General features: G+C 34.9%; 1 protein-coding gene across 6 annotated transcripts in view; it reads left to right on the plus strand.

The window, feature by feature from the left end:
• LOC128700381 (rhotekin-like) overlaps window positions 1-14,044 on the plus strand; it is a 102,602-nt gene extending 88,558 nt beyond the window's left edge. For all 6 annotated transcript variants that reach the window (XM_053793557.2, XM_070100138.1, XM_070100142.1 and 3 more), the window contains 8 exons: window positions 1,602-1,700; window positions 2,475-2,585; window positions 3,190-3,369; window positions 3,572-3,666; window positions 5,183-5,289; window positions 7,149-7,265; window positions 8,775-9,042; window positions 9,607-14,044. In XM_053793557.2, the coding sequence (XP_053649532.2) occupies window positions 1,602-1,700; window positions 2,475-2,585; window positions 3,190-3,369; window positions 3,572-3,666; window positions 5,183-5,289; window positions 7,149-7,265; window positions 8,775-9,042; window positions 9,607-9,794 (1,165 nt within the window). In that variant the 3' untranslated portion in view covers window positions 9,795-14,044. The remainder of the gene's footprint in view (window positions 1-1,601; window positions 1,701-2,474; window positions 2,586-3,189; window positions 3,370-3,571; window positions 3,667-5,182; window positions 5,290-7,148; window positions 7,266-8,774; window positions 9,043-9,606) is intronic.
• Window positions 14,045-14,652: the final 608 nt, after the last annotated feature.

Consider the following 14,652-nt stretch of genomic DNA (forward strand, 5'->3'; position numbering starts at 1 on the left):
ATATATATATATATATATATATATTATATATATATATATATATGTCGTGCCGAATATGTAAAACTGGTCAATTAGCAAGAACTCAATTAAAATTATGTCCTTTCTAAAATTTTCTCTTATACGTTTAAAGATATATATTTTTCATTAATGTTAATGTAAAAATTTTTAATTTTGCTCCAAAAGAATCTTAGAAAACTTACCTAACCTTATTATAACAAGAACAATTTATTTTAGCCTAACCCGACTAAATATATTTTAGATTTGTTTACAGTAATTTAAAACCAAACAAACACAGTGAAATATATTTTTTTCGTTATGTTCAGAATGATTTTTGCGAAATTATTGCATACACAAATTTTCGCTTGTCTTGTATGGCAAGATGAGCGTTGCTATTTAAGCCAAGACCGCAAGTTCTGCCTATTCGGCACGACATATATATATATGCATGCAAAACAACCACTCTGAAAGAATAGAGAAATTCCAAACGCTTTCGTGACTACTCACATTATCAAGGAACATAGTTCCTTGATAATGTGAGTAGTCACGAAAGTGCTTGGAATTTCTCTATTCTTTCAGAGTGGTTGTTTTGCATATTCTGAAATCACCTGTTTACTGTGATCTTATTATTTATATATATATAGTCGGACTTGAGTCCTGGAAATGGGAAGTACAATGCCTGCACTTTAAAGGAGGGGTTTGGGATATTGGCAGTTTGGAGGGATATGTTGTGTATCTCTATACGTATATGATTCTAAACTGTTATATTCTGAGCACCTCTGCAAAAGCAGTGATAATGTGTGAGTGTGGTGAAAGTGTTGAATGATGATGAAAGTATTTTCTTTTTGGGGATTTTCTTTCTTTTTTTTTTGGGTCACCCTGCCTCGGTGGGAGACGACCGACTTGTTGAAAAAAAATATATATATATATATATATATATTTTTTTTTTTTTTTATTTTCAACAAGTCGGCCGTCTCCCACCGAGGCAGGGTGTCCCAAAAAAGAAAGAAATATATATATATATAAGATATATATATAAAATATGCTATATACCTGAACAGTGCTTCTGGGATCAATGCCCCAGTGGCCCAATCCCAGGCCAGGCCTCCAGAAGGATCAAGGCCCAATCATCTAGGCTATTGCAGGCCTAAGAATAAAAGTTTTTGGTTGCATTACCTGAATACTGTAGCTTTGTATCTGGTAGGCTTCTCCAGGGAACACAGAGGGAAGATAAATACAGTGGACCCCTGCATAACGATTACCTCCGAATGTGACCAATTATGTAAGTGTATTTATGTAAGTGCGTTTGTACATGTATGTTTGGGGGTCTGAAATGGACTAATCTACTTCACAATATTTCTTATGGGAACAAATTCGGTCAGTACTGGCACCTGAACATACTTCTGGAGTGAAAAAATATCGTTAACCGGTGGTCCACTGTATTAACTACAGTAATAATAATTCTAGGTGAAATTGTGATTTGTTTTCTAGGATCTGAGGGCTAGCTTATTTGCTAGGTATATGGGTGAGATGTTAGTATTGTGGTATGCAATAAATGGGGCATGCACTCTGGTGTTCATTGTTTATTTCTTTTGCAAAAACAGATCCCAGCCATCTGTTGCTCGAGTATGTCTGTCTGACCTACGTATGCCTCTTATCTGGAAAGATAGTGACCACTTCAAGAATAAAGGAGACTACCGTCGGTAAGGAACTCCTATTTAATGTGTAACCTTGGGCTGTTCAAAATTTGTATTATATTTTAAATATGTAACTAAATTATAATGTTGCAAAGTGAAAGACACGGTGTATAGTTTTAGGTTAACAGGAGATAATGGCACTTGTATTCAAATATTATATATATTAGTATGTGCATATTGTAGCTGCTGTGCAAATGCCATAGAGCTCATAGCTCAATTGCTAGTGTACTAGACTCGCACATTGAGGATCATGGTTCAATTCCCGGTACAGGTGGAAAACGTTGGGACGTTTCCATAAGGCACCTGCTGTCCCTGTTCACCTGTCGGTAAAAGAGAGGTACCTAGGTGTTAGTCGACTGGTATGGGTTGCATCCTGGGAACAAAATTGACCTAATTTGCCCAAAATTCTCTGCATAACAAGGGGCTTTCTATACAGTATTGTGTCATTGATGTCAGCTAGGCCTGTATATGTTGTACATGTACTTGTAGAAATAAAGATTAATTATTATTTTTTTATATACCTGTCTATTCTGTGGAGTTTGTGTGAATCATTTTGCACAATTAACTAAGACATGCCTTTTTCAACTCGGTATGCACTTTTGACATTCAAAGAAAAAGTTGAAAGCCTTACCATTGTTGCAAGTGAAGGCTGTTGGTAAATTATTACAGCACTGGATGCTGTACATACTAAAGGCAGATCAATTTGAGTAGGAAATATTGTTAATACAGTAATTCAGAACTTTATGTACATTTTTATTTATAATCTTTAAATATTTTCAGATTTGCAGTGTTTGTGCTTCTAAAGATTGGCACCGAGATATATGACACAGTCATGGTGAATCCTGTCGACCGCTCAATGACAGACATCTGCTTTGATGATATTATTGTTTTGTAAGTTGCTTTCTTGTGTCTTAGTTGACATGTGTTTTAATATTTATATTAATATCTAGTGCATTTGGACAGAGAAATATTGTAATACTGCAATGGGGATGAGTAGGATTCTATGTAAGCTACTCACTTTGTTGAATGGAACTGTTGAACTGGCATTAAAGTGGAGAAAAGACTAATAAGTTATCCATGTATATAAATCACCTTCAGCAAAGGCAGATAAAATTGCATAGCTGCACTATAAGTCTTGAAAACTCTGCCACGGGCATTTCCACCTTCCAAACGTTACATGAAAGACAGCAGTCAACAGGTATTTAGAACAGGAAGACCATGTTTGTTATGACTACTAGTTCATTATGATGAAATTATGGAGACTTTAAAAGAAAACCAATTGTCAGGCTAATAATCTTCCACATCCAGAGTTCATGGTTTCAAGTCGTCATCTTCAGAATCTATAGATAATTATAGTGTGCAGGTAATTCTTAGCACTGCTTGGAAGCTGATGGTATATCATGCCAAATAGATTTTAATAAGAATCTTTATTTTCTAGAAATTTGACTAATTTTGTTCTGAGAATGAATTCTCACCTAATGCTCTTTCTTCACAGCAACAATATTCCATCCAGTTTTGAGTGCAATCTAGAGGTGTACAGCCATGTGCTTCAGAACGACCTCACTATGGCCAGTACTCCTCGTAAGCTGAAGAGAACATTGCATTCGTCTATATCACGGACTGTAGGTAGAAAATTGGCAGCCTCACTCAGGGATGAGTTATCAAATGGAGAAATGTGAGTGTGTGAATTAATGTATTTATTATTTTGTATCCATACCAGTGAATATTTTGTACAACACTTTACTGTAAATAAAGACCCTTAAGTTGTGTTTTAATGTCATTGAGGTAAAACTTACTCTTAAATAATTTGATACACAAGTAAATCTTGTATTATGCAATACTGTAGGTTAATTTCACTGTTTATTATTTTCATGCAGGGGTCCAAAATTTGAGTTGGTAGCTACTGCAAAACTTAATTTGGATAATGTGTCCAACAACACAGCGACATTTGATCTTGCAATGGAAAATGTTGGTAAGGACCCAGTTATCTATAATCATTACTTTACGGGCTCATTTTTTTTTTTTAAGAGCCAGTGATGTACAAAATTTGCCAGGGGTAATGTTCATTTCTGTGCCTTGAGTTGTGTTCATCTGAACCTTTGACCTTTGAAGAGTTTTGAAAGATTCACTACTCTCGGAGCCCGGCCGTGGGCCAGGTTCATCTGGTGCTTGCCTGGTCATGTTATGTTGTAGACTTACATTACTGCTGCATATCCACTTAATGATTTGTTGCATAAATGTTTAAGAGTTTTCCTGTTAACCCTTTGACTGTTTCGGCCGTATATATACGTCTTACGAGCCAGTGTTTCGGACGTATATGTACTCAATTCTAGCAGCTTCAAATCAAGCAGGAGAAAGCTGGTAGGCCCACATGTGAGAGAATGGGTCTGTGTGGTCAGTGTGCACTGTATAAAAAAAAATCCTGCAGCACATGGTGCATAATGAAAAACTCCGACCGTGTTTTTGGATTAAAACGTAGATTGAGGTGTATTTTTGTATAGCATTTATGGTTGTATTCTCGTTTTCTTGGTCTCGTTTGATAGAATGGAAAACATATTACAGAAATAAAGATGATTTTGACTAGTTTCACTATGAAAATGACCTTGAAATTGAGCTCAAAGTAGCAGAAATGTTCAATTTTTACCAATGTTCAAGAGTAAGCAAATCGCACCACACATCCAATACACATGAACTGGGGAGTCTGATATTCTTTCACTAGTGCACTGATATTATTTATACCATTTTTACAGTAATACAGTAGTCTGCATAACAGTAAATCTTCTATTTTTTGTGTGAATAAAAAATCAAAATAGAAAGCAAGAGTAATACAAGAGGGGCCTAGAGACGTGACTAATGAACAGAGGATATGTTATTTTAGTGCCAAGAATGTCTGCATTGTTTATTCTGGACCCTATTTTGAAATTGGCATATTTTTAATTTGCATGAAATTGGCCAAATTGCCAATTTCTGACAACTTTTTTGGGTAGTTGAATTTGGTAAATGGGTGGTTTCTTGTACTCAGTTGATAGAAAAAATGGAGTTCTAAAGAAATAGCTATGAGTCTGGTCTACTGGAACAATGGAATTGACTGAAAATAGGGCTCAAATTTGGCAAAGTCGCCGATGTGTATATATCGCCAAGATCACTAACTTTGCGGGAGCGTAAGTCCGTAAGTTTTTTGTCAAATTTCATACTTTTGGTGTCGTTACCATCGGGAAAAGATTCTCTTATCATTTCATAAGAATTTTTTTTTTTTTTCCAAAAATTTTGACATAGAATGACTTTCAGAAATGGGCTTGTGACCATCAAACGGTCAATACAGTGTTATGCTTGATGTTTGTACCCTCTCCTTGAAGTAATTTTCTAATTCTACATAGTATGAGATGGTCCATGCTCCTTAAAACTTAAGTTCTTGTAAAGCCCTTCTTAGATGTGTATATAGGTAATGTTCATTTCTTGTCTTCATAGTTGCATAATTTTTCTTACAGAAAATCAAGTCAATCAATTGCCGCTGTTTGGTCATTTTTGTTGTCGTCTGGCAGCCCAACCAGACTGTGCTATTCAGGAAAGAATTGCTGGTTATGCTCAAGTTCAGGTTAGTGTTGCACCTTTGTTGCTTTCACCTGCTTATAATGACTACTCAGAATCCAAATTATTAAGCTGCTGTTTGACATTAACCCAAGTGGTTTTTTTTTTTTTTTTTTTTTTTTTTTTTTTATGAGTAACTTCATCTCTTCAAAGTCAGTGAGGGAGTCTTAAAATAGAGGACATGTTTAACATACCTTGGCTCTTCAAGGAAGGTTCCTTGAAGCCACTGGACTCTTGTACATTCCCTTCTTTGCTTCTATGGATAATGCTCTTTGTCTCCACAGATACCTCATTGCACCACCCACCTGTTTTCCTTCATCAGTTCTATGGCTTATCTTGTCCTTCATAAACCCATTCACTGACAAGTCTAGTCCCAAATATCTGAACACATTCACTTCTTCCATACTTCCTTCCTCCAGTCTGATATCCAATTTTTCCTTATCTAAATTGTTTGGTGCCCTCATTGCCTTACTCGTATGTATGTTTACTTTCAACTTTCTTCCTTTACACACCCTTAATTTTTTTTTTTTTAACATGTCCGCTGTTTCCCCTCTAAGGCAGGTTGACCCAAAAAAAAAAAAACCCCCCCCCCCCCCCAAAAAAAAAAAAAAAAAAAAAAAAAAATCATCATTCAACACAAACCATCACTTATACATAATCACTGTCTTTGCAAAAGCGCTCGGATACAACAGCTTGGAAGTCCCTCCAAACTTCCAATATCCCAAACCCCTCCTTTAAAGTGCAGGCATTGTACTTCCCATTTCCAGGTCTCAAGTCTGGCTAACCTGTTTCCCTAAATCCTTTCACAAAATATTACCCTGCTTGTACTCCAAGAGCTCGTCAGGTCCCAAAAACCATTCGTCTCCATTCACTCCTGTCTAACATGTGCACACATGCTTGCTGAAGTCCAAGCCCCTCGCCCACAAAACCTTTACCCCCTCCCTCCAACCTTTTCGAGGACAACCCCTACCCTGCCTTCCTTCCCCCTACAGATTTATACACTCTCCAAGAAATTCTACTTCGATCCATTCTCTCTTAAGTGACCATACCACCACAACAACCCCTCTTCAGCCTTCTGACTAATACTTTTAGTAACTCCACACCTCCTAATTTCCACAGTCCGAATTCTCTGCATAATATTTACACCACGCATTGACCTTAGACACATCTCCACTGACTCCAGCTGCCACCTTGCAGCAGCACTTGCAGCCCAAGCTTCACACCCATGTAAGAGTGTTTATACCATTACTTTCACACATTTCTTTCTTTGCCTCCATGGATAACGTTTTTTGTCTCCACAGATACCTCAACGCACCACTCGCCTTTTTTCCTTCATCATTTCTATGGTTAACCTCTTTTCATCCTTCATAAACCCATCCACTGACAAGTCAACTCCCAAATATCTGAAAACATTCACTTCTTCCATACTCCCTCTCTCCAGTGTAATATCCAATTTTCATCTAAATCATTTGATACCCTCATCACCTTACTCTTATCTATGTTCACTTTCAATTTTCTACCTTTACACACCCTCCCAAACTTGTTTACTAACCTTTGCAACTTTTCTTTAGAATCTCCCATAAACACAGTATCATCAGCAAAAAAGTAACTGGGTCAACTCCCATTTTGTATTTGATTCCTCATAATTTAATCCCACCCCTCACCCCAACACCCTAGCATTTACTTCTTTTACAACCCCATCTATAAATATATTAAACAACCATGGTGACATTACACATCCCTGTCTAAGACCTACCTTTACCGGGAAGTAATCTCCCTCCTACACACCCTAACCTGAGCCTCGCTAGGTATTATTATTTTTTGTTTTATTTTTAATCAACTATTGGTTTTGATTTATGGGGACAGGAGAGTGATCATCAGCAGTCTTGGTGTCGGGTATATGGGTGGCAGCTAGAGGTGTGGGGCAGTAAAGAAGACATACATCTCTCTCCTCATCATCCCCTCTCTCTCTCTATTGACCGGGTATGTTTAAGAGTTTATATATTTTATATAGTATGAAAAATGTGTAACTTATAGTTACCCCTTATCTGACATGCTAGAACTAGATTCCTGTCTTTTGTGTAATGAAATTGTCAAAAGTTCAAAGATTCCTTCTGTTAATTTTGTAATCCAATTTTTAATTTAACATTAACAGTGTTAACTTAAGCACTTAAGAAATTATTTGTGATGTATTGTGCCATTTTAATTTCTGCCTTGTATCAGTACAGCACTTACTTATAATTTTTCCTGTTATGTAGATTCTAAGCTACTGAAGAAATGGTTCAAAAGCAAAAATGTCAAGAAATGTGTAGGAAACCAGTGATTTAAGAGGTGTGGTTGGCTTACAAGGTATGTTTTAGACTACTATTATGCAGGAAGAACAAGGAACTTGGCAGTATTTGTGGTGCAAATTTGATGTAGTATTGAGAGTTTGAGAAGAGAGAAGATATGTTGCAGTTGAAATATAGATATTCTTAGTGAAAAAATAGATACTCGACATGTATGTATATTCATTCACTACCTCAAAATAAGGATATATTCATTCTGTACCAGAATAGGATATATATTCATTCACTACCAAAGGGCCTAGTAACACCTTTTTCTGTATCAGTTACTAAATGTAAAAAAAAAAAAAAAATCTTTATAAAGTTGGGATGTTTGAATGTACGTACTTGGATGAAGGTAAAAAGGTGGGTGGTGCATTGAGGTATCTGTGAAGATAACATTATTCATGAAGGTAAAAATGGAATGTAAGAGAGTATAGTGGTGCCAACACTTATATAGGTGTGAAGCATAAACGTAGGTTGTGATTATGACTGAGGAGGAGGCTGGAGGCAGTGAAGATGACATGTTTGAGAGCAATGTGTATTGTGAATATTGTGCAGAGAATTTGAAGTGTAAAGATTAGAAGGGGTTTGTGGCATTGTTAAAAGTATCATCTAGAAGGCTGAGGAGGGGCTGTTGAGGTAATTTATACAGGATGAAGCAAAAATAGGATGACTTGGAGGGTGTATAAATCTGTAGTGGAGGGAAAGCAGGGTACGAGTAGTCCTAGAAAATTGTTAGAGGGAGGGGGTAAAGGGGGTTTTGTATGAGAGGGGTTTAGACAGGCAACAGATATGTGTGAACATGTTAGATAGGAGCACATGGAGGCCAGTGCTTTTTATGACATAATGTACCTTTGGAGTGAAAGTAAAGTAACATTTATGAAGAGTCAGGGAAACTGGTAAGCCAGACTTGAATCCTGGAGGTGGGGCTATTGCAGTTTAGAGGGGCATCTGAACTGTAGTATCGATGTTCTGGCAAGACAATGATGGAAGGAGCAATGGGGAAGGAGTTTCATCTTTTTCAGGTTGCACTCCCTCGGTGGGAGACAGCCAGCGTGTTAAAAAATTAAATGTTTTAATTGCCACTATTATTATTTACAGTAAAGTGGAAATAATGAATTGCTTGAAACTGTTATGGATTTGTTATGTTCTTACCTTTTAACAGAACACAGAAGTAACTCAGACTGGAGCAACTGTGATAGTTGCCAACACATCTGGATTTGACCGTGGACACCTGACACTCACCTTGGAAACTCCTAGTGAAGCAGCTACCTGGTACAGGTGTCTGAAGCAACATGTAGCTGACCATCGTCATTGGGGTCCTGCTGCTGAAGAAGAAATGGAAATTCTTACACCACAGCCAACACGACACAACTTTATTCTTCCAAGAAGAGGAAGATTTGCTTCACTTTATGAAGAAACTCCACTGAGAGGTATGTTTTCATGCAAGGAAAGTAGCACGTTTTACCATTTCAGTGTGTCCAAGGAAATAATGTATTTTTTAAATATAGAAGCATACTCATCAGTGAAAAGATACTGTAATTAAAATATTTTGTAACACTTGCAATATGCACATGTCCATGTTTGGCCAGGTACAGAATGCAGTTGATTTTGATATTTAACACATTTAGGCCAGTGTTTTTTTGGTGACACCTCATTTTGGTGAAAGTTTATTCAGTGATTGATAGATGTTAGCAATGGCATGTATGATGTTATAATTTTTCTGGAGGTCCCTGATTGTTGGCTGACAATTTCTACTGGCTCCTTTGATGTACTCTACAAAGATCTTTTTTAATTAATAAGACTTAAATTTTGCTATAATACTCCAATCCATTCGCTGCATCAAAGACATTGTGTTATTAAGAAGTAAGAAAAAACTGACACCCTGTGTTTAATGACAAGGGAGAGTTAATGCCACCTCCCAGGACATGAACTTTGCACTACATAGTATTCATTTGAGTTAAATTGTATAATGTTAAACTTTTTGTATTTTACAGATGGTTCACCCGGCTCTGAGAAATCTTCATTTGATGATCTTTATGGGTCTTCTGCTTTTGTCAATAACTACTGCACTCCTGCCCACATTCCACCAAGGCCACGAGCTCTCACCCTCTCCTCCCGCTCCTCATTCAGAAGATGGGGTTCTGTCAAATGTAATATGCCTTTCTTTAAAAGCAAGAGTTAGGATTCATGCCATTTGTAAACCTAACGGCCAACAAAACCTGGGTACATTTCCTTGTACATATTCAATATTTACCATTTATATAGAGAAATTAATTTGTTATAAGTTATTTTTCTTGTTTCAAAACTGTCACCTGTGTGTAAAACATGAAATTTTTTTTGTAGTTATATTTACATTTTGAGTATATTTAGAAAAAGATTTTTTAGGATTTAAGATAAATACTGAATTTTTTTTTTTCTTAATTTTTTCTTGATTAGGAAAAGACAGCTTAAATATATTCCTGTTGGAGGTAAATTAAATACTCTTGAGCATGTACCTTGCACTACCTTCCAGTCTGTTTTAAGTAATTATGTAATAGAATATTTTTCACATGCATGAAATTAGTTATGCAGTGTGATGTGTAAATTCATTTGCCTTAAATATTTCTGGTAAATGGCTTATACCAATTATATATTGAAATCTGACCATTGCTGCTGCTCAACTTTTTTTTTTTTTGGGGGGGGGGGCTAAATTATATGGTTTCTACAGATTCTCAGTAACTTGAAATTTCTCTTTTAGAGCATTGAATATTATCAGGAATGGAGTAACTTCAAAAAATGGCTGGAATATCATTGAATTTTTCTTCTCCATTTTGTGGGTTCATCATAATAGGAGACCATGAAAAATGTGTGTGTGTAAACATAGTTGCTAAGCAGTTTTTAAGTGGTTCTGTGCTTGTAAATGTTTTGGTATAAAGTCGGAAAATATGACTTTGCAAAAGTGACTTTGTTTATAAACATTAAGTGATGTACAGTATGGTAATGTAAATGAGAAGTATTAGAATGTCTTTGATACGCCCATCAAATGACTCGCTAGAGAAGACATGATCAATCTACACTTTAACTGTGCAAAAGCTCATAATCAGTCCTCGTTTATGGTCATTTTTTATTTTTAAGTTTTAACTATGACAGGATTATTTATATCGGCAGTGGACTAAAAATATAAGCAGATTAGGCGGGGATTACTGTTCTGATATGCGGCGACCACAATCAACTGTATTCAACCTGTGCAAGGTTGCCACATTAGTGTAACTATTTCACACTGCAGACACTCAACCAAGTTGATTGTGAGTGCTACAGTTGTGAAGGGACCAAATAATTGTTTTGACATGTTATGCAAAAGCATGTACATGTATATATGTTTCTTTAAGAAAAATTTTTAATCCACACTTATTTACTTATTAGCACAAAATGTGTACACAAGCTTTCAAAAGTATTTCTCCATCCAAATTTCATGAGTTATTGAACTTCATGTTATATAGCGTAGTAACCTTTTACTATTACAAGGGTTTTCAGTGAAGTAACAGGATTATTATTATATTACTTTTAAGTTTGACGTGCCTCCTGAGTTATATTTTATTTATTGATACGCTTAATAATTTGCATATTCTTAACTTGCTAGAAAAAATTATGATTTTTGTTATAAAAAAAAAAATGCATGTTTTGAGTAGCTACAAAAAATAGTGGCCAAAACTTGCAGATTACACTCTTCAAAATGTTAGCAGCTATTATACAATAAAACTACAAACAGCATTTTGCTAAACTACACAGACTAATCATTAATTTATTTTTCACTACAACAGTGTATTATATAGAGTTCAGTGATCACTTATATCTGGTAAAATGTTAAGCTAGACTTTTATCATTTATTGTAGCTAGATATTAGTTTATTGTGCAGGATTGATATGGATGTAGTTTTTTTTCTACAAGTTTTTGCCATGCTTTGCAGCTGTTACCAAATATGTTTTTGTAGTTGGAGAACTGTTTTTGCAGTGCTGTTTTTGAATATAAGAAAACTGTACTCTAAAATATATGCTGTAAAGTTCCAGACAAGCCATTTACCAGTCTTAGTCAAAATACTATAGGATTATGAAAATATTTGTAATACCAGCCATTTTAAACTACCCGTTTTAAATCTAATAAATGACAGTTATTAAAATATGTACTTTGGGCCTTATTATACAAATGGTTGTTTTAATTATCACTTCCACAATAGTTTTCTTGCAATGAATATACAATATGGTATTTTTATATTGAGAATGTAAGGTTTGTTGTTTATTCTCAGTGGCAACATTCACTAAATTTGTGTTGTAACTTGTATTTTCTGAGTCTTTGCTATGTATAGGCTCATTAGTTTGTGAGAGCAGCTAGTTTTTTTAAACTACAGTGTTTTTCTTTTAAGGTTTTTAGCCACAAATTTTTAAAGTTGTTGGGCTCCTGCCTTGTTGGGTAAATGGGAAGTACAGTTCTGTGGATGTTGAGCATTGCACATAGCTTAGCATATCAGGATATGTCCCATGGATATATGACTTACGTCGACATGATCTTAGCTGATCATGGCTTGTGGGACCTTTAAAAAAAAAACACAGGCTTCTTGTCTATAATTAGGTACATGATAATCATGTTGGAGATAGTATGATAGGAAATGCAGTTGTTTCACTCACAGGACTTGAGCCTGTGGTTGAAATGATTAAAACAAGGAAATACATTAGGCAAAATTAAATAAACAAGCCAAATTTTTTGTTTTTAATTTTTGTTTTACTTTTTCTTCATAGTTTTCCTCTAGGCAGAATTAAGTAAATACAATGTCCCAATCCTTCCAGTTCGTTCTCTTTGCCTATTCTATCTGCCCTCCAATATTCTCTCCTTCCCTGTCCTTTTTGTTATCTCCCTTGTCCTTCATTCTTATTACTTTCCTTTCTCTCCACTAATTTTTTTTTTTTTTTTTTTTTTTTTTTTTTTTTTTTTTTTTTTTTTTTTTTTTTTTTTTTTTTTTTTAACTTTTACCAAAATCTGACATTAGGAGGAAAATCATTCTTGAATTAGTTTAATCATATGACTATGAACAGATTTAGTATTAAGTTAGCTATCAAACTGCAAAACTTATTAAGAAAAATAGGTAGAGAGTATCTGAAACTACAGCCTCCACTGAAAGAGAAAGAAATCAACATTATCACTACTAGCACAGTACAAAAGGACACTTTTATTGAGTTATATTAATGTATGGTTAAGCTATCCCAGATTTAGTATTTAGAAAAAACTAAACTCTTAGGGGTCGCACAGTCTTGCTGAAGTAAGTTGTCAAAAAAAAAAAAAAGGCATACAAAAAATGCCAGTCATCGTATATATATTCATGTTATATGAAAAGCAATCTTACAAAAACATTGGTTATATACTACTAAAGAAACTGCTTTTGATGACTACTAACCTGTCCTGACCCAGCCTTCTGTTTTGACCCAACACCCACAATACTGTTAGCCCCGCCTGTTCCGTTTCCCTCTGTGGCTCGAACTCTGTTGCTTCCATTCCTTAAGTGCTATGTCCCCCTACAGATTAAGCATTTCCCTCTAAATATAATAATGTGGATTCTAAAGGGAATTCCTTTGGCTGATTACTGAAAGGAAAAAGATCATCATTTTTGTATTAAAATGACAGCTTATTTCATGAATTTTCCCATAAAGGCATTTTTTGCAAAACAGTATTGTTATATTGTAGTAATTAACACACTGAAATACAGATTTAAATTACTTCAGACAATTATTCATTATTTCTATTTAGCTATTTAAAAGCAAGTTTGAGAATTACAGGAGAACTGCTTCATAATCTTTTAAAATTAATATCAAAGAAATAATGTAAGTTGCTAGAAACCTGTTAATTTTTTCAAATACAAAATATTATATTTTATCTTCAAAAACTAAAGAATTCATCTTGTTCCTATTTATATTTACCATTCTGCAGCTCCTTTGATCTTTGTTTCCAGCTATGGAAAATATTCAGCTCATGACACTGATATGTACTAATCTAATTATTGATCTTATGGCATCTCTGCTTTCATTGTATATTGTAATGCTTTTACTTGACAAATTGAAAATTTTTAGTCATGTTTCTTGCCAAACATTAACATGTATGCATGCATATTTCTGAGCTTATACAAATTTGTTAGCGAAGGCTATTCTAGATATTAAAAAATGTTTTTTTCCACATTACTCTCATTCACTTCATAATTTGTAAATTATTTTATGGAATAAGAATTTCATAACTGTACATAGGATTTTTTTTTGTTTTTTTTTTTTTCTTTTTTTTTTTTTTTCTTTTTTTTTTTTTTTAAATCTGGGACTATGGTGTTGATGTGAACTGCCATAAATTATTGTAGGATGGGTATTGCCTTGGATTTGTAATTTTGCTTGTGGGGGTTTTGCAGATTTTGTAATAAAATTTATACCATATAACTAAAACTTGGTTTTATTCTGCAAATCTTCTACAAAAAGAATACTATTGTTGTCTTTGACAAGAATTTGTATATGAATTTAATGCTTCATAAGTATGATAATTGAAGCAGTACTGAATGATCCAATAGGGTTAGTAGTTTGTGCATGAAAATAATCAGAAATTGCCTAATAACAGAATTTTTTCTTTTGCTGCCATGCTAAACCTGTAGTGGTCATAGAAGACCTGGAAAATGTGGGCCATTTAGGTTCTGTTCAAGGAAGGGGGAACACAAGTCCAGTTCCTTGGATCACAAGAAAGTTGCTGGTATCATGGCACCTCCTTGAGGAGTGCTATTGCTCAGATTTTGAAGCACCTATACACTCCTCTAATACATATATCAACCTTCTGAGTAAGATACACAAGTGTTAAACTTTACATCAATCAACCTGAAATCAAATTTGGGCATGACCTCTGTAACGTCATTCACAGAGAACTCGTGCATTCAAACAGTCTCGCAAATCTTGCCCAAGATACATTACACTAGCGTTGACAATTTGAAGCTGATCAACTAAGGTGTTCTCGAGTAAAAAAATATTAGAAAGGAAACAAATGTT

Source organism: Cherax quadricarinatus, chromosome 71 (assembly GCF_038502225.1).
Source record: "Cherax quadricarinatus isolate ZL_2023a chromosome 71, ASM3850222v1, whole genome shotgun sequence".
Classification (NCBI taxonomy): Eukaryota; Metazoa; Arthropoda; class Malacostraca; order Decapoda; family Parastacidae; genus Cherax; species Cherax quadricarinatus.